At 37.0% G+C, this 20,823-nt stretch overlaps 1 protein-coding gene across 3 annotated transcripts in view; it reads left to right on the top strand.

Moving 5' to 3' along the window:
- Positions 1-20,823, top strand: part of gbe1b (glucan (1,4-alpha-), branching enzyme 1b) — a 252,713-nt gene that overhangs the window by 35,919 nt on the left and 195,971 nt on the right. For all 3 annotated transcript variants that reach the window (XR_012390607.1, XR_012390608.1, XM_068213679.2), the window contains exons 2-3: positions 112-281; positions 14,357-14,472. Coding sequence is in view for 1 of the 3 variants with exons in the window: in XM_068213679.2 (XP_068069780.1) it covers positions 112-281; positions 14,357-14,472 (286 nt within the window). In the remaining 2 variants the exon portion in view is untranslated. The remainder of the gene's footprint in view (positions 1-111; positions 282-14,356; positions 14,473-20,823) is intronic.

Raw genomic sequence — 20,823 nt, 5'->3', positions numbered from 1 at the left:
CAACTGAAATCAGCAGGAAGGGTTGAGCAGTCCCTGATCTAAAAGTTGGAAAATCCTTGTTCTATTGTGTCAGTGTTTCTTTAAGACGTCTTCTTCTGCTCTGTTTTGAAGGTATGGGCTGTTTGAGAAGCAGCTGGCTTTCTTGGAGGAGGCTGAAGGAGGCTTTGATCACTTCACTCGCAGTTATGAGAGTTTTGGCGTTCAGCGGCTGCAGGACAACAGCCTGGTCTTTAAGGAATGGGCTCCGGCTGCAGAGGCTCTGTTCCTTACTGGAGACTTCAGTACGTCTTTTCTCATTCTTATGTCTTTTCCCAGAAGCCCCAGGCACTCTCTGTCTGCCCGTTGGGCTGTGCAGCAACGCTTTCTGATAGATCTTCGATCCCACTGGGATTAGGCCTTAAGCAAACATGAAATATCAAATAAACTTCTAGCAGAGCAAGTGTTAAGAAGCTAAAGTTCAGCCAAATGTCTCATAGTTCCTTTTAAATATAAGCAATTCTATTAAATATATAACGTTTATGACTTTGTACTTAAATAATGGTTTTTAATAATGTTATATGCTTACAATTCAACATTCAGCCTCATATAACATGCAAATAATAAGGTTGAAAATGTTACTAAATTAATGTAAAAATATATTATACGTTTAAATTGAACATATTAAATAGTTAATGTTATTACTGTGTATGTGAATAATCATTTATTTTTATCAGTTAATTTATTAAGCTAATTAATCATTAATCTATATAATAAGTAAAATTGCTGTATTTTCAGTTTTGGTAAGTTTTCTGGAATGTACTTGAGTGTAATTGTAAAAATGAAAAATAAAATACAATAAAAGTAATTAAACAAAAATACACACTAAGGTAACTTAAATCTGTGCTGAAGGTCCTGTCAAACAGCTGTCTTAATGAGCCCCTTTCACACATACAGACGTTTCCGGAAAATTACCAGCAATTTTCCGGAAAGGTGTGTATTTGTGAACAGGCCCTTTTTAAAAATACTGTTAAATTAGTTCTGGCTATTTTCCGGAAAGAGAAGTTGTAACAATACCGGTAATTTGCTGGAATGCTGCGCTGTGTGAGCGCTGAAGAAAGATTGCCGGAAAGAGTGCATGCACATCTAGAACGTGCTGACGTGAGACGTCTGCTTTAGCCAATCACAACAGTCAGACGCATTCACGTCCCCGCGGTTTATGAGAATAAAAGCCTTTGAAAATTTTTCCAGACACATTTAGCTGCTAGAAATTAAATGTGTAAAAACGTTTAAATAATTATCGATAAGATGCTTATGATAAGCCATTGTTTGTTCAAGCTTTGCGTGTGCCCGTGAGCGCCAGCACACACATCATGTACATCTCGACATGCGAAAGTGTTTCTCTATATGTTTTCATCGAAGTTGTTCACAGTACTGATGGATCCACAGAGTTTGTAATGTAGTCAAATGTTTACAAATACAAGTGCAGCCGTTTAGAGGTCATTTCTGCTTAATGTTGTCAGAATTTACCGGTATTTTGGAATGGATGTGTGAATGCTCTTTTCCGGAAAAATTCCCTAACATCTTCACCTATGTGAACAGCGCTTTTTTGAATTTACCTTTAAAGTCGTTCCGGAAATTTTCCATATATTTACCGGTATCGCTGTGTGAAAGGGGCTATGGTTCCTATGCTAAAAGTTTTTATGATCAATTAGTCCTGACAGCACGTTTAGTACAGGTCACTGTAACTTATTAAACTAAGTTAATCATATTTTAAATAGGTTATGCAAGCTGTTTTAAGTCAGTTTAACATAATATAAGTTCAATTTGACTCATGAGGTTAATTTGATTCATCTTAAAAATGTAAGGTAAACAGGATTTTTTTTGTGTATCAAAGTTATGCTGTAAACAGGTCATTCACTGCCACTAGACTTTTCTGAAAGGGTATTCAAAAATACAAATTTGTGCATCTCCTTACTACTTTGTGCAGCCATGCTGCTGGTGTATTGTGGGAAGTTTTCGTACCCCTTGGTTTGGAGTGTGATTCTGAAAAATCTCAGTTTCAAGGGGTATCTAGCCCTTCTCCTTAGCCTTACACCTTCAAACTAAAGAGAATTGGGACAATAATAATGGGTAAGGGGAAGTGTGTGTGTGCGTGTGTGTGTGTGTGTGTGCATGTGTGTGTGTGTGTGTGTGTGTGTGCGTGTGTGCGTGCATGCGTGCGTGCGTGCGTGTATATAAATAATGTATGCATGTATATGTATATACAGTTGAAGTCAGAATTATTAGCCCCCCTGAATTATGAGACCTCCTGGTTATTTTTTCCCCTATTTCTGTTTAACGGAGTGAAGATTTATTCAACACATTTCTAACAGAATAGTTTTAATAACTTATTTCTAATAACTGATTTATTTTATCTTTGCCATGATGACAGTAAATAAAAAAATATTTACTAGATCCTTTTCAAGACACTTCTATACAGCCTAAAGTGACATTTAAAGGCTTAATTAAGGTTAATTAGGTTAACTAGGCAGGTTAGGGTAATTAGGCATGTTATTGTATAATGATTTTATAATTTTATATTTTTTCTGACTATCGAAATAAAAAATACATCTTAAAGGGGCTAATAATTTTGGCCCTAAAATTGTAACTATTTATAACATTATATTACCATACTAAGTTTATGACAGTTATTTATTTATTTATTTTAAATTATTTTACATTAATAAAATACTAATGGTAATTAAACTGCCTTAATGTTATATCTTTAGGAGAGGCAACATAGTTTTATATGAATAACATTTATGAAAATTGCGGAAATACTTGGCGTTTTATTCAGTTTTGGCATATTTCGTTAAAATGTAATTTAATATACACAGGCAGCTTATGAATATGTACTTTGTATTATGCATAAGTAAATTAATAGTGTTTATTTTAATGCCTTAGAAAATGTTCATACTATACTATAAAAAAAAAACTTATGTTAACAACTTAATCTTTTTCGTATTCTGTGATGTTCAAATCCTAAAACTTCAAAAACTTAACAACTTTTGTCTGAAAAACTTGTGTTATCGCGCTGATGTTTTGTTCCATTGTAGAATTCATAAATCATACACGAGTCTGCCTATTCATCTATATCTTACATCAACTTGTATTGGACTGTTTGTTCGCTTTGACAGTTTATTGTTTTATCTTAAGTTGAACACAATGTTCTTTCATCCAGTTTAAGACAAAAAGAAGAAAACCTTCAAGGTTGTTTGAATCGCCTACAAGAGTGAACGCAGTCAGTCAGTCACTAAGGCCTTGTTTTTTAAAATCTGTTGTTTTCAAAATCCTGGTGTAATGATTTCACACTAACAAAGTGCATGAAGGCTGAAATTGAAGGCATTTGCTTGTCTTTTCTAGTCATTAGAAAGTTTTTTGTTTGTTTGTTTTCACACAGAAGTGAGATGGACTTTACAGACTGCAGACCAGAATTTCTAGTTTCATCAACACACACTTGTTTTTGAACAAACAAATGATTTGTTGGTCAATTTTCTTAGAGAATAAATTAAACCAGAAATGGACTAGCCTGGTCGTTAATATTGCTTTTCTTAGGTGTAGTAGGTGATTGTCTTCAGAAACATTTGTTGTTGTGCTGGTTGAAAGTCTCTTCACAGTCTAGTAGTAATGATTAAAGTAAATGATCTAAATGTATTTATATGTATTTTTATATTTTGGGTAAGGCATAAGTCCATAAGGACCGACATCTCTCATAATTCCAGTAAGTAGCCCAATCTGTCTGTCAGCAAATGCAGATTTGTACAACTGCGCGGCCGTTTGTACACAGCTCCGGCGAATGATGCGCGATCACTAGAGAGAGCATGCTCGCACGCAATCGGTAAAAACCTGCTGAATCAAAACTTTTTAAAAACCTGAATCAATATTGGAGTTTACTTTGCATGCTGGAGAAAGGATGACAATGGCTGAAGGATTTCTCTTAGACAGATAATGTTCTGTTTTAAAACTGTTTTAGCTTCACGCAAAGCTGATGTAACATTAGATGTTGTTGTTACAAATGGGTTATATCTTCACTGAAGTGTTGTTCAGCTACTAAAATCTTTTGATGAAAGATTGATAAGACTATTTTCAATTTCATAAGGCACCTTTTACAGCATTGATGATGTAGATTTTAATTAGTTTAACAACAAAACACAAGTACCGCTATTCCGCCTAGTCTCTCCCTATATTGTTTACCGTACAACTCTAAATATTCGCTCTTAAATAGTATGTCAGTTTGGCTCACATGCCGCTGGACAAGCACTAGTTGCTTTTAACACATGAGAGAGGGTTCTTTTGCGGTGCTCGTATTTCAGGAGGTGTGGCTCTAGACGGCAGGGGAGGGACTGTGATTAAGAGATTTATGCTAAGCTGTTAGCATTGTGGAAGATCACCTACTGCACCTTTAAGGTTAGGATTTTAATAGAACTATTAAAACATAATTATATATACTGCATGCGTATATAAGAATTTTTGTTTTACGGTTAAAAAATATTTTAGTTTGTCTGGAAAAAATAAAAATAAAAAATATGGTCAATGTTATTAGCCTCCTTAAGAGTGATCTGCCAGAATGCTAACGTTAGCATAATTTAGAAAATTTATGTCCCTCCCCTGCCGTCCAAAGCCACGCTTCCTAAAGTCATAAACGTGCACTGAATAGATGACAATCTGATTATGATAGACAAACTTGTATAACACTAGATTATGTCGTTCACCAGTTAGAAAAATCAATTTACACACTTCGTCCAGCATAGCTGTTGACAGTCCAGCGGGTGCAGGAATTATATTTCCCCAACACTGGCATTGTGGTAAAGTTGTAAAAATAAAAAAAAATAAAAAAATCAATTCATAAAAGTATTCTTTGCAAATTCTAAATAGTGAAATCATATAAACTGCCAATGACTAAAAAATACAACATTTTTCACAGTCAATTAAATTATACCTACACACTATTTTAGACCAATGTTCATAGCAACGTTACAGTGGGAGTGTGTCACAGGCTGTCACTGTTAAAAAATGAACGAATGTGTGAATATAAATCAAATTTCACCTCAGTAAAGCTGTTCAGGTGGAAGAGCACTTTTTACTTCTGTTTTAGAAGTAAATTCTAAAAATGAGATCTGCTTCCTTCATGTCTGTCATTGTGCTGTTTATTTTAACATAAAATAAAAAATCTGAAACATGCGGTCATCTTTTTTACATTAGCATTATGTTACCAAAACAACGAGTGACTTTTCATTTTCAATTGTACTGATCATCGTACATCATTTGTTTTCATCTCCTTTTACACTTAAATCTACACTAGTTTTAAAACACACCTGTCTAAAACTAATACTTCAGCCGTGGTGTCATCCTTCATATCGTTGTTTCGAACTGCATAACATCATTTCCCTCCAGTGCACAAAATTAACTCTGATATTGATTCAGGGTTTAGAAAAGTTTTGATTCTGCATTTTTGGTAGAAACCCTTTCAAAAGCAATCCCTCTTTTCATGGATACAAGGACACGTTGGTACTTCAGAAAGAGGTTCAGGTTGATGCTGCTCACTCTGTTAGCTGTAAATCCATGCTTCACATGCACTGGCAAATTACTGATCCGTCTGTGTGTACAGGCTGCACAGAAATTCATATTTAAATTTGTTGACAGATAGTTTGAGTTGGGGTAGCCCAACGATTTTTATTTGGACAAACTTTTTCTTTTTGTTTTATGCCTACCCCAGAATATAAAAATACATTTAAATACATTTAGATCATTTACTTTAATCATTATTATTGGAATGTGAAAAGTTTTAACCAGCACAACAAAAAATGTTTCTGAAGCCAATCACCTACTCCACCTTTAAGGTTGCATGCCCTGTTAAAAATGTTTAGCTGTGAGCATATTTGCAGTGTTTTGTTTTTAGTCCGTTGCTATGATACAGAGTATCCCCCGCTGTACCATTACAAGTTTATAGTCATTTGTTGACAGTGGACTGATATTGTCCTGCCTCTCCTCCACTGTGATTTGATGGTCCATTAGTCAATGTTAATGTATTTATTAACATTACCGAAGTTTAAATAATCTTGTGAATCATTTATCAATCATAGTTCAACGTTAACTAATACATTATTAAAATCCCAATAACTCACATTAACAAAGACAAATAAATACTGTAATAAAAGTATCACTAATAGTTTGTTCATGCTAGGAAATGCATTTACTAATGGATCACTATTTTAAAGTGTTAATGACTTGACTAATTAGAACAGGGGTTTTCAATCTGTGGGTCGCGACCCACTAGTGCAGGGCTGTCAAACTCAATCCCTGGAGGGCCGAAGCCCTGCACAGTTTAGTTCCAACCCTGCTCCAACACACTTACCTGTAGGCTTCAAACAAGCCTGAAGGACTCAATTAGTTTGATCTGGTGTGTTTCATTAGGGTTGGAACTAAACTGTGCAGAGCTGCGGCCCTTTTGGAACTGAGTTTGACACCTGTGCACTAGTGGGTCGCACAGTGAACAAAGGTGGGTCGTGCAACGTCACATAGCTGCAGCTATATTTACATTGCAGTGAATCAAAACCAGTACGATTGACAATAACTCAAAAACCTCTTACCCTAAAAATATCTAAAGTGCGTTTCCTACAAAAAGACAAAGCTGGTTATGTTTCACAGATGGCTTTTTCTTTTTTTATTCGCTCAACATTACGAGCACTGCTTCGTTTGAGCTCTCGCAATCTGCGTTTAGCCGGAAGAGCTCGCACAGAGCGGAGCTCTCAGTAAGGGACCATCAGAAAAGTGCTTTTTTTTTTTTTTGCTTCGTTCTGCATGTTTTATTTTAAACATGACTAATTTTCTCTTAAATGAGCACAAACAGTTACTAAAGTAGTCGAATGCTTCATTATAGATCTGTGCATTCTTACATTAACTCCTCTGTTATCAAACAAAACACAACGAGAGATTCATTTGCTGCTCTTAACTAAATAACTATAGTAACTTTAATCAATATGCAAATAAAATTTAAAAGTGAAATAGATTTTATAGCTTTATTTAATTTCTGGATTGATTTTAATTGGCTAAACCTTTTATTTTATTGTCAATATTTTATAATGTTTGCTATGTTTTCTATCATTTGAAGCTATTTGTTGTCCCATATTTTTACATCCCAACGTTGACAGATTGCTAATCAATAAATAGCTATAGTGCTATCTAGTTTTAACGTCACCTAATGTTATGGAAGGGCATAGACGTTATGGAAAATAGTTATAGTAAATGTAACTACCCCCATCATTCCTTCCTCAAGCAAATGTGTAAATATTAGATCTATTCAGCAATAACGTTAATTGCATTGACATATTTATCTGATGTTTTTCCAGCTTGTATTAGCCACACACCATATATATTTTAACTGCTTTGAATGTATACTTTTTTTTTTTACCCATTTTTCCATGTTAAAATATTATGGTGGGTCTTGAGATTGAATTACTTGCCTAGGTGGGTCCTGGAATAAAGTTTGGGAATCCCTGAATTAGACTATCTTGCCTAGTTAATCTAATTAACCTGGTTAAGCCTTTAAATTGCAGATTAAACTGAATGCTAGTCTCTTGCTGAATAACAAGCAAAATATGAACTGGGGGCAGCATGGTGGCTCAGTGGTTAGCACTGTCATCTCACAGCAAAAAAGGTCACTGGTTCAATTCCTGGCTGGGTCAGTTGGTATTTCAGTGTGGAGTTTGCATGTTCTCCCCATGTTCACGTAAGTTTCCTCTGGGTGCTCCGGTTACCCTCACAGTCCAAAGACATGCGCTATAGGGGAATTGGATTAACTAAACTGACCATGAAGGCTGAGTTTTCCATTACTGGGTTGCAGCTGGAAAGGTATCCACTGCATAAAACATATGCTGGAATAGTTAGCGGAATATTCCGCTGTTGCGGCCCCTGATAAATAAGGGACTAAGCTGAAGGAAAATGAATGAATATTATGTAATGTCTTCGTGGCAACGAATAATATTATAATAATAAACATAATTATTAGAAATAAGTTATTAAAACAATTATGTTTCTGGCAACAATCTTAGCAAGAATTCAGAGCAAACATGGAGACAATGATTCCGGTAATACATTATGACATATTAGCAGCTGTATATTTTACAATTTAAAATGTGATTGGAAATGGTAGTGTTAACATGGCAAAATTGAATCGCCATAATGTTACAGACGGTCAAATAGGAAATTCAAAGCTTGTGATTATTTGCCTGTCCTAACATGACACAAAATAAACCCAACACTATTAGGTAACTCGCATGATGCTAGAATAATGCATTCATCATATAGTACAGCGCATGGACCCCCTTTTGCTTTTAGAACTGCCTTGATCCTTCATGGCATAGATTCAACAAGGTACTGGTAATGTTCTTCAGAGATTTTGGTCCATAAGGCGTCATGCAGTTGTTGCAGATTTGTCTGCTGCACATCCATGATGCGAGTCTCCCGTTCCACCAGATCCCAAAGGTGCTCTATTGGATTGAGATCTGCTGACTGTGGAGGCCATTTGAGTACAGTGAACTCATTGTCATGTTCAAGAAACCAGTCTGAGATGATTGGCGCTTTAAGACATAGCGCGTTATCTTGCTCGAAGTAGAGAAGAGAAGATGGGTAGACTGTGATCATAAAGGGATGGCCATGGTCAGAAGCAATACTCTGGTAAGCTGTGGGATTCTCAATTGGTACTAATGGTCCCAAAGTGTGCCAAGAAAATATCCCCCACACCATAACACCACCACCACCAGCCTGAACTGTTGATACAAGGCAGGATGGATCCAAGCTTTCATGGTGTTGATACCAAATTCTGACCCTACCATCTGAATGTCGCAGCAGTAATGGAGACTCATCAGACCTGGCAATATTTTTCCAGTCTTCTATTGTCCAATTTTGGTGAGCTTGTGTGAATTGTAGCCTCAGTTTCCTGTTATCAGTTGACAGGAGTGGCACCCTGTGTGGTCTTCTGCTGCTGTAGCCCATCCACATCAAGGTTGGATGTGTCGTGTGTTCAAAGATACCTTGTATACCTTGGTTGTAGCGAGTGACTAGTTGAGTTACTGTTGTCTTTCCATCAGCTGGAACCAGTCTGGCCATTCTCCTCTGGCATCAAGGCATTTGCCCCCACAGAACTGCCACTTACTGGATATTTTCTCTTTTTGGGACCATTCTCTGTGAACCCTAGAGATTGTTGTGCATGAAAATCTCAGTAGATCAGCAGTTCCTGAAATACTCAGACCAGCCTGTATGGCACCAACAACCATGCCACATTCAAAGTCACTTAAATCACCTTTTTTCCATTCTGATGCTCTATTTCAACTACAGCAGGCTGCCCTGACCATGCCTAGTTGCTGCTATGTGATTCGAAATTTGCGTTAACCAGCAGTTGAACAAGTGTACTTAATAAAGTTGCCAGTGAGTGTAGAGTACTATGAAAAAGTCATAGTACGCTGAAAGTCATATCTCGGGTGTTTTACCAAAGTTTTAATGACCTTCCATATCATGTTCCATTTAGTATCTTTATTAAAATGGAAACCTGCAATTTTAGGCAATATTTACAGTATACTCAAAAAAGAAAAGAACAAAATATCTTCTTTTGGCCAAAGTCAGGATTTAGTGTGTGAGCTCTTGGCACTAAACACACTCTTGAACTCTTGACTGATCTGTGAAAAGCTGAAAGAAGCCTGGTTTACTTCAGAGTTCTTTTTTAGATTTTAGGCTCCTTTATCTTTTCTGTCCAAGTAATCCGAAGCCTCTCTGATATTCAGGTGGAGGTCAGTTCATGACTGGCAGTGTTTTAACAACTTCATCATTTTGTTTCTCTCTGTCTCCATATAGGATTTCCATTCAGCTGGAGACAGTGAGAAAGTTATATGTGATCATTATGCCTTGGCTTAATCAACAAATCATATTGTGCTCTAAGACTTTTGCACAGAACTGTAAATCGCTAGCAATAAATAAATATAAACCGTATAAAATGTCTGTGATTTAAACTGTAAGAGAAATCTGGAACCTAATTATTACTTATTAATAAACATTATTTTAGTTATGTTTGAGCAACAAAGCTAGACTGTGAAGATGTTAGTACGTCAAAACACTGTCTGACTAAATAAACCAAATGCGTTTCTTTACAGAAATGTGTTTTACATTCCTACCATATTTTTAAAGGTAAAACTCCAGCAGCTGCTATTTTTTTAAATTGTAAACATTATTATGTTATTTTTTTGTTTGTATATACTGTGCACATTTATGAAACACAAAAGCACTCTTTTAAAAAAAATTAAAAATTCCTGGTGTTAAAATAGGATACAAATTCCTCCCAATTTGAGGCCCACAACAACTTGACATAGGAGTGTGGTTTCCCCGCCCACCAAATTGATTGACAGTAGCATATTAACATGTTTCCATAGTAACGCGTTTAATCATATCAACAAGACAGGTCGGGCAAAAAGCAACTGGGATTAAAAGATGTCAGCTTTCTGTGATCATCTGCACCTTAAGAATGAGTTTTACAAGATTAAAAACATGTTTAAAACTGTGCACGTTTGTAATGAATTACAGCAATTTTATTGTCTTTATCACCACATCTGCATGTCAGTACAATTATAAAAGAAGATGCTTCAATCCCAGTTTGTGAATGTTAAATCAGGTTTATTTTGTACATTAACATAACATATCCATCTAGAAGTAGGTATTCATGTGTATCCTGTCACATTTGCCAAACAAAAGTTTAACTGTGCGTGTGTGTATTGGTGTGTGTGTATTGGTGTGTGTGTATTGGTGTGTGTGTATCCGTGTGTGTGTGTGTGTGTTTGTTTGTTTGTTTGTTTGTTTGTGTGTGTGTGTGTGTGTGTGTGTGCACGCACGTGAACTTTGTAACGACATTGTGTGTGAATCATTGAATTGTGTGTGAAGCATTGAATTAACTTCACAACAAATACATCAAATAATCATTGGGAAAGTTCTTAATGTAGAATTTCTCACAAACATTACATGAGATCTGCTTCCGTCATGTCTGTCACTGTGCTGTTTATCTGTCACAGCCGATGGGGAATTTACTTCAGACATATTTTTGAACTTTCAAAAACCACATTTTCACTGCGGTGAAAACTTTGCTGTATGCTGGACAAAGTGACCTTTTAGTAACTTCTACACAATTACAGGCTATATTACAAAGATAGGCCATATTACAAAGATATTGTATTTTTAGTGTAATGGGTTTATACAATGTGAAGACAAGACATTCAGTGCTAAATTCGAAATTTAAAATAGAAGCTTCCAATGTAAAAAAAAAAAAAAAAAAAAAATTATTTGGTACAAAATTTAATTTTGATCATAAATTGAATGGCTTTATTCATACATCTTAAGTCAATTTACTTCAATTTTTTCAATGAGGGGTAGGGTTAGGGGTGAGGTTTGTGGACACACTTCCATTTAAAAATTATACATTTGTATGTATGAATAAAATTGTCAAATTTGTACTATTTAGCCATTTTTCATTACAAAATATTTACGTTTCCTAGTGAGTGGGCTGTCTTTATAAGAACAGTCAGAATGACTACTGTGACTAAACTAAGGGGCTGATCACATTTAAACGCGCTTATTGCGATGTGATGCGCATGTTTTGAATGATTTTCCAATGCCCGTGAGCGTTTTGTGTTGTGCTTGTGCACCCTGCACTCCTCGTGTTTTAACTGTCTGCTGCACCTCTAGTTTTTGTTGTTGTGCGCTGCGGGTTAGCAGTTGGAAAAGTAAACTATGAACAGAAAAAGCATGTTACAACTGTTGCGTCTTTTTCATTCTCCAATCAAACAAAAGCAGAGGTGGGGCTTCTGTTGAGGTGATTTAAGTTTTTGTATTAAGACCACTACAGAGACGGAGGAGAGACTAGTGGTCGCTGAGAGACTAGCAACACTCGCACACAATAAGCAGCTGATTCAGGTGTTGCCTAGTGACATAAAAAGTGCGCCACACTTTTTTTTTTCTTATTAACAAATAATTGTTGTGCTTTTTGAACGTAAAAGTGCATCTGGTGTGATCAGCCCCTAATGTGCTTTTACTATGCTGCTGGCAAGAGAGTCAAAGCTTCTGACTGCCGACGAGAGCATCAAAATTCATTACACTGATCTTTTATTTAAAGGGCCCGTTGCAACGTATCAACAAATCACTTACATTCTCGCATAAAGACAAATTTTTTGAAGAAGCAATACTGGTTTTGTATTGTTGTTATTAGGGATGTAACGGTATCAAAATTTCACGGTACTATAATACCTCGGTATGAATGTCACGGTATGGTATTTATTGAAAAATTTACAGGAAAAACAAAACTAATGAAAAGACTCGAAAAAAGTGGCAAAAGTGTTTATTTACCTTAGCACTGAACATATCAATGACATACAAATTAGCCATCTATCTGTAAGTTTCGAAACAGGAACTTTATTTTAATAAAACTTTTAATAACAAAAAAACTATTAAACCATATAAAAAAAAATTAAGTTTTAATTTAGTATTGCTGAAAACTCATCACATTCAACATTTAAACACTCAATCACTTAGATAGAGATGGGTTTTTCAAGGAAAATTATCATATAACTATAATCTGGTAAAAGCTGGGATCTCTGGGCATGTCCCCTGCAACAGAAAAAAACCCTCTCATTTGGGACTGAGGTTTCTGGGACAGAGAGATATGATTTAGCCAAGATTGACAGCAGTGGGTAACGTTGTGCATTGTCTTTCCACCACTTGAGAGGACAAGCCATGAGTGAGATAGAGGTCTCTTTGCATTACAAGTCAATATCTGCATCAATCTAACAAGTGTGCTGTGTTCTGCATTCCCCATGACTGTTTTTAGTCGTATTCCCCGACTTATATTTCACCACAGTCTGGCAGTGCCTGCATACTGTTTTTTTCTTTGTCTGTCACCTTTTCTTCTTTTTCGGATCTTTTTAGAAAGAAACCGAAATGCTTCCACACATCCGATTTAAAACCCGCTTTAGGTTCGATCATTTCCAGCTCTTTTTCTTCCCTGCTACTAGCAGCACACTCCATTTCCGCATTACTGGATCTGTACTGACAACAGACCGCAAAGGATGATGGCCACGCCTAGGCTGATGGGAATTGTAGTTCCCACTACCTCCCGTTCGCTTCATTCGCCTAAGCAAACTTTTCTCAGAAATATAGTTTTATTGAGTCATGCGCCTACGGTAATATTGAAAAAAATTACTATTGCGGTATGACGGTATTTACAATATTGTTACATCCCTAGTCGTTATAGTTAGCATGCAATTCCCACTTTTTTTCTCATATATAACTTTTTCTCACATTAGTAACTTGTAAGGAACTTTTTATGTATTTATCTTCTTGTAAGCAAAATAAAGCAACAATTAATAGTTGGAAATCCAGCTACCGCTATGATTAATCGTTTGGGAACAACTGTGGTCAGAATCAAAGTGCACAGGATTGTGGTCTAATGAGGAATTCTCTCAAGTGATGGACTTCTACTTTCTGATTGGGTGCCGCTGAACCGTGTCATAGCTCATTACAATGGACTTTACTTGATTTCAACTCTTCTCGATGCTCACGCCACTGAAAACATGCCGTACTGCTTCTTGGCGTTGACGCTAATTGATAATGAATGGCTTAAGGCTACTTTGAAGCTGTCATTAGCAGCGGTGTGAACACACAATAATAGATAAAAGCTGCATCTAAGATTGCCTACTAGAGTTTGTACTACATTTGAATTTACCAGATGACCATTAGAAGTTATATGTACATTAGAGGTTATATATACTGTGAATGTGAGTATATGAATAGAACTCGGACATACTACATCTGCCATTAGTCATTATCACGTGACCTAGCCACATCAGTTTCATCGCCTCACTCTCATTCATAAATTATCTCACATTGCATCATAAGATAGCATAGTGTCCATCGTATGCGCACTTTAGAATCCTGCTGGAAGTAGTAGATCACCTTTAATTGGTAGGACAGTAGAGAGTATGGACAGGAAATCACAGGGAGTGGAGGGAGAGAAAGGATTGGCATAGAACCTCGAGGCAGGAATCAAACTCAGGTGGCTATGAACACCAGAGTGCCATGTGTCAACGCACTTACCACTACACTATTGACGCTGTTGCATACTGTTTTTAACATGCTATATAGAATGGACGTGTGCAATTTTGGACACAGCTATAGATTTGTGTTAGTTGCAGGGTTACTGGGAGTTACTCATTCAGGCAAATCATCATGAGATGCAGGAAAAAGGTGGATATTGAACATGGAAAGTTTTCTGACTGTATGCATTTATGTCTGTTTCTTTTAATAGATGGCTGGGATAAGTTTTCCCATCCCTACGCTAAAAAGGAGTTTGGGAAATGGGAGCTTCACATTCCTCCAAAAGAGGACAAGACACCTGCCGTCACTCATAACTCCAAGCTGAAGGTGAGCAGACGCATTAACTGGTTTGTTTACTTCATTAGCCTGAATGAGGCACTGAGGTATTATGAAGGCTTTATGTGCTGTCAGGGTGGCTTTAATATTCAACCCGTTTTATGGATGGCGTATCAATGTTAAAGATACAGGAACAGCTGTGACTTTCAAGCCGCTTGATGCTCTTTGACGGCATATGTTTTTAATAAAGCTGTTCCAATTTGGAGATTCACACCCATGAGGTTTATGATGCTGAGCTTTAATTTTAAATAAATTGAAGCGCAGTCCTGTGGGAACAGATTGACTCTTTACTCTACTTACAGATTGTAGATTCAATTAAAGTCAACAAGCTGAATGGATTTTTATTTATTTTAATGCACGTTCACAATATATTGAACAAATAATTCATGCATGCTATTCAAAGTTTAAGAATTTTTCCATCAAATGCACAGTGAACAAATATAGGTTCTTTGTGTGTTTGTGTAATAGCTATAACTTTCATAGAAGGTTTTTTTTAGTTCTACTAACAACATCAACAAAAACAACACATACATGCATCTAAGATTGCTTTCACACTTGTGAATCGATTCAGTTGTTCCCAAACAGAGATTACAAATGTTACATTGTTGCTCTTTGCTCTTGGAGCGGTTTTCTTTCACACTGCAATGGTCTAATCGGACCAAAAGAGCTAAAACAAGTCACGTGTGAGTAAACGCTCCTCACATTGGTCAGAGTGTCAGGGTTTATTTTGCAGAGTCCCGCTCAGCTCTCAGGAGAGGTGGTGGTTGGGTGGTGTTTGACAAGGTGCGCGTGACGTGTCTGAAGAGTGAGGAGAGATGCGGTGGGGAGGGGTGAGAAGGATGCACGACGTAACCTATTTAAGGACCATTAGGGAGACGCGAGATTACCGGGAGATTATCACTCGTTTGCGGGCATCCGAGACTTGCAAAACTTCCCGCCCTACTCCTAATTCTCTCTTCATATAGCCGTATGCCTGTTGCATATCCATAAAACACTGTGAAATAACCGCGCTCGGATCGTATCGCTTTCTCACTGCAATCGATCCGCTCCAGAGTTCGTTTCAATCGAGCCGAGACCACCTCATTCAAGCGATCTCGGAGCAATTGATTTGGTGCGGATCCGAGTGCGATTGGTGGTTTCACATATGCCGAACAAAAGTGCGTAGAAATCTTTTTGTATATACAACTGTACATACTGTACAATAACTGGCAGTTATTTTTAGTGTTTGAAATAATTAAATGAAAATAAAACCTGAATGCTACATATTGATATGTATTTCACGTATGCATGTATAATTAAGGTATTCATTCATTCAATAGCTTATTCATTTATTAAATACCAAAATGTCATTTTACAGCCTAAACTAAACTTTTCTTATAAAAATGTATCTATAAACTGGTCAGATCTTGTCATTTTCCCCCATTCTAATGTTCTATTTATCCATACATCTGTCCTTTTATAAGTTAATTAGTTGTTAGTTAAACATTTTATTTATTATTTATTTATTATTAGAGTTGTTTCTAATGTTTCAGCGTCCAAAAAAAAAAAATCTTTGTCTGTCTTTCTTTGTTTCGTTAAGCGTCCTCTGCTCTTGCTGTCCATTATGTTTGTGTGGCATGCTGGCAGAGGTTTGATTGATGGCAGGTAGGAGCCACTCAGTGGGCACAGGCTGCTTTTCTGCTTGCTTTGTTCTTGCTGTCTTGTTGGGTCAGGTTCGGGATGATAAGAACCAGATGCAGAGGCTGGCCTTGACCCAGTTCAGACCCCAGACTGGACTCACATGAGCTGGGTTCAACTGGATTATGTTCTTGCTTTCAGGTGCTCCATCCAGACCATATTTTTCTTCCTGATTCATGCCACTATCATAGTGAAGAGAGCTTGTGTTGATTCATATGATGATGTGTGCACCTGTTGACTTGAGTAAAGGCATCTGTGGTCTTGGCTGAGAAAGCTGTCTATTTTGTGTGAACTTGAAGATAATGGATTCTTAGTTTATGGTGTGCTCTGTATGTGGCTGACCAGTCGGTACAGACTAATCTGAGTTAAAATTACCTGTCTTTCAGAAACAGGCTTGACTTACCCTGCTTTCTCAAGTTTGACAAACCTGCCGTTTTGAAACGGAAAACCTAGAGTTTCTCTCATTTCAGGGTTAAAACACTCTGAGTTTTCATTTAACCTCCTTTCTGAAACAGGCCCCAGATCTCATGTTTGTATGTTATGAACTGTTGTGCTCAACAAGTAGTGTTATTAATGATAATGCAGTCACTTACTGCCTTGACCATAAGGCAAAGTAGCACCAACTTGCAAAGAATTCTAGGTTTATGCTAGTTTTGTTGAAGAAAATCAGCAAAAATGTCATCGAATAATAACAATAGGACGCTGATGCCAGAAACCTGTATTGTTGGCTAAGTGCATTACTGACTAGTTTTTAAAGTAATTAATAAGAGTGCCTGATAGCAGTACCTTGGTCCCACATTTTAAAGGAGTGCTACCCTGTACTAAAACGGCCAAGTGGTGCTCGCTGCAGAGCCATTTGAGGAGAGCTGAGCTCCAGCGAGGGGGAGCTTAAGCTTGAGCTCCACCTTTTTTGCACTTCTTCTACGAGTGATGTCACTGGGGGTAGGGTTAGGGGTGGGGTTGGTGTACGCATTAAAACAGCTTACAGGAGGAGGAGCGACAGCTCATGCTCCCCCTCACTGGAGCTCAGCTCTCCTCAAAAGGCTCTGCAGCGAGCACCCTCTCAAAACGGCAGCTCTATTGACGCCTTCCTACCAATAGACAACAATAGTTTAGGCAACATCTAATATAGCTATCTATACTGTCATCTGACCAATCACATATGAGTTGAGTCAATCAGTCCAATCAGAACAAATTAGAGCTATCTGACCAGTCAGAGCAGAGTCGAGTTGGAGCAGAGTACCTGTATGGGAACAAAATGTATTAACGTAACGTAACAATACAAGCTCTTTTTTGAATAAAAGTATCTATTTCTTTAAAAAAGAAAGAAAAAAAAAACATACTAATCCTAAACAGTGAATAAAAAGCCCTTTAAATATTTTCATTATAATTGAAACACAATTATATCCTTTAATAAAAATCCTTTCAAAAATCCCAGTTTAATAGTTGTCAAGGAACATTCCCAACTAGTAAATATTCTCAGTAAAGTCTCGCCTGGCCTTAAGTTTGACTCTCCAGCAAAGCATCAGACATTAAATGAACTGCGTCTGAGTTTTGTCATCATCCATTTATCCTCCACCTCACCCTGCTTTCATTGCCACCGTGTGTCTGCTATTTTCTGCTATTTTCTCTCCATCAGTCGCTCTGGCTCAGCATCTGTCCATTCTCCCACTCATCTCTTAGTAATTATATAAACTGGCAGACCCGTGGCGTGGTGCTTTGGCGCTCGGGCAGGTCCTCGGGTGAGCAGGCGCTAATGATGGAGCCCCACCGGGACGCTGCTTTGCAGGTCAGCCGCAGGTGCCAATGCTTCTGTCATTACCTCTTGCTGGCAGCTTATGGAGGATACCATCAAATCATCCATTTGCTTTTTTGGCCCTGGAAAGGGGGAGTGAGGATGGAGAGCTCCCCGGGGCGCATTCACTTGCTGAGAGACGCTCTGGTTATCGATCGCACTCGCCGACTGACAGCGGTGTGACGAAGGACGACACTGCACTGTAGACTCACACATACACACGCTGCACTGTAGACTCGCACACAAAGCACTTGTTTGAAAAGCGGGATGGAAACCAAGAGCCTCGGGTTGGGTTTTAAGTTGTTCTTGGTTTCTGGATGTGTGGCTTGGAGCAAAAATTAGATTGACAAGTTTGTTTACTTGGAGTTCTTGGGCTGGACTTTGAATGATTTGGGAGTAATTTGCTGTATTGTAACTTTAATATGAACAGCATTTTACTGTTGGATATGTATGCAATACTGCATGTTACTGTATTTTAAAGTTGCATTGTGAAAATATATTAGGTACATTAACACAATACTGTAAATACATATTTAGCAAGATACATTGTGCTGTAAATGTAAATACAGTATATTTGCTGTAACTCATTACTGTTTATTTGCTGTAACTTGTTACTCATACACTAAGTTACTTGTGAACTGCAAACGACTGTAGATTCTACAAAAAAAATAATAAATAACAGTGTAGTGATGGATAATCATGAGCCATCTAAATGTTCATTCATTCATTTCATAAGTAAATGCTTCCATAACTAGTTTCTTTTGCTCATGGTTGCAGATTAAAAAACTATAAATAAGTTTAAATAAATGCTTTTATAATGAAAAAAGACCAAGCAGCATCCTCCAACTCTAAATTGTAAAGCCAATGCGCAAGTATTAGACATTGCAATTCATTGACTAGCCACTGGGGGGCTGGCTCTAAAAACAATCCAATTCTCATAGACTGCCATGTTAAAATGCTCAGCTTTATAGCTAAAGAAAAGGTGTTTACAGCTTGGGACAAATACTAATTTGGTGTATATAGGTAATATTACTCTTTATGATAACTGTGAGGGGGGGGGGGGGGGGTGAATTATTTAAAACGCATACCTTCAATTTAAATTAAGCCCTAAAATTCTGCATAATTAAGTGTTGCCACTTGAGTAACAGGTGTCTGCTGCTCAGCTAATTCCAAGGAGGGGAGGTTTTAAAGGGTGGTTACTTTGTGTTGGGAGTGAGGCGTCTGAATAGCACAGCTGAGAACTAGGGTTGGGTTTGGACACAAACAAGGTGCATGGGCTTTTTGGATATACATATATGTTTTGTGTGTCTTTACACAGTCAATTGCCTTTTTGGCAGTATTTCTTACTCTTATCAGATAATATGGCATGCTCTGCACTTAATTGTGCTCACAACCTATTCAAGTCTGGCCTTCGTTTTCCCAGTGAGTGATATTCTTATATAATTGCATCTGTAAATGCATTTGTTTTATTTAAGATACAATCTTATGCTTTCAGCATGATAGATCCTCTATCTTATTTTACAGTTGGGAGCAGGTTCTTCTCTTGGAATGCTATGTTCTTTGTTCTTTGCTTTTCATGCAAAGTGCCTACAGTTGTGGCATATATATTCTTCCAAAATTGTTCAGGCTTGCTTAGATGAGCCTTAGCATACCTCAAACGATTCTTCTTGTTTGCAGAATGCAGAAAATGCTCCTTCTGCATCACCTTCCGTTGAGCTGCTCTTTGTGAAGAGCTGAATGTACAATGACATAATTAGCAGCAAGATGTTCTGGTGCTCTTTGGAGGTTGTCTTAATTCTGTCTGTGACAATTCTTTGCCTTTGCCTTTCTTTTTTTTTTTTTTTCTATTTTCTTACTATATTTCTGACCGTGGAGATACAGAGAGTTTAAACCTTTGTGTTAGCTTTTTGCACCCTTCTCCTAATTCATGTTGGTGAATTATTTTAGTTTTTAGTCATTAGGACATTCTTTTAAAGTTCCCATGTTGCTACTTACAGGTTCACAATGAGGAGAAGCACAACTAGCCATCAGCTATCTTAAATAGCTTTGTTTCATAATTGGTTTCACCTGTGTTAGGATTGTTAAAGTTCACTGATTCATTCAAATAAATTGTGTTGTAATCAATCAGCAATAAGTAACTACAGGTTTTGAAATCCACATAAACGAGTGGGTGCCCAAACTTTTGCATAGCCTTTTTTTCAGTTTAATTAAGTTTTACGCATAGTTAATACATTACATATTACTGTCTAAAAAACATAACACTATCTACCTTCCACTTGAAACCGAATGACATTTCACTGTCATCTTTTCTTATAAAGCAAGGGCACATAATTATGCAGCCATAGAGGGGTGATCAAATTTTTCAAAGAGGGGTAATCAAATTTTGATCAAAAGTGATAAAAAACTGTATTTTATTAAATATAAATTTATTCACAACGTGAATGCGCTCCACAATCTGACAGATTGGTTAGCTGTTAGCAATAGAACAGACATCTGAAAAGTTGGCATACAGAGTTATGTCTGGATTTCATCAATAATCTTGCATTTAATAACACAGACCTAATATACATTACAATAATGTATACAATATACATATACCTTCAGTATACACTAGCTGAGAAAAAAAAAGTCGCCTATCCAAGTTTTGGGAACAACAAATAGTAACTTAACCTCTAGTTGATAATTTGGTATCAGAAGTGGCTTAAATTAAAGGCAGATGCCTCTAGATTACACTTATTTTACCAAAATAAAACATATTCATGTCTTGATTTTTAATGATTTAATTAGGACAGTAAGGTCTGATTTCGCTTAGACAAAAGTCTTGTCACTTAACAGAAATAATGTACAGTACAGGATATAAAGTCATGGTG

The sequence above is a fragment of the Danio rerio genome, chromosome 15 (genome assembly GCF_049306965.1).
Source record: "Danio rerio strain Tuebingen ecotype United States chromosome 15, GRCz12tu, whole genome shotgun sequence".
Classification (NCBI taxonomy): domain Eukaryota; kingdom Metazoa; phylum Chordata; class Actinopteri; order Cypriniformes; family Danionidae; genus Danio; species Danio rerio.
This window is presented reverse-complemented; position numbering and strand designations above follow the sequence as displayed.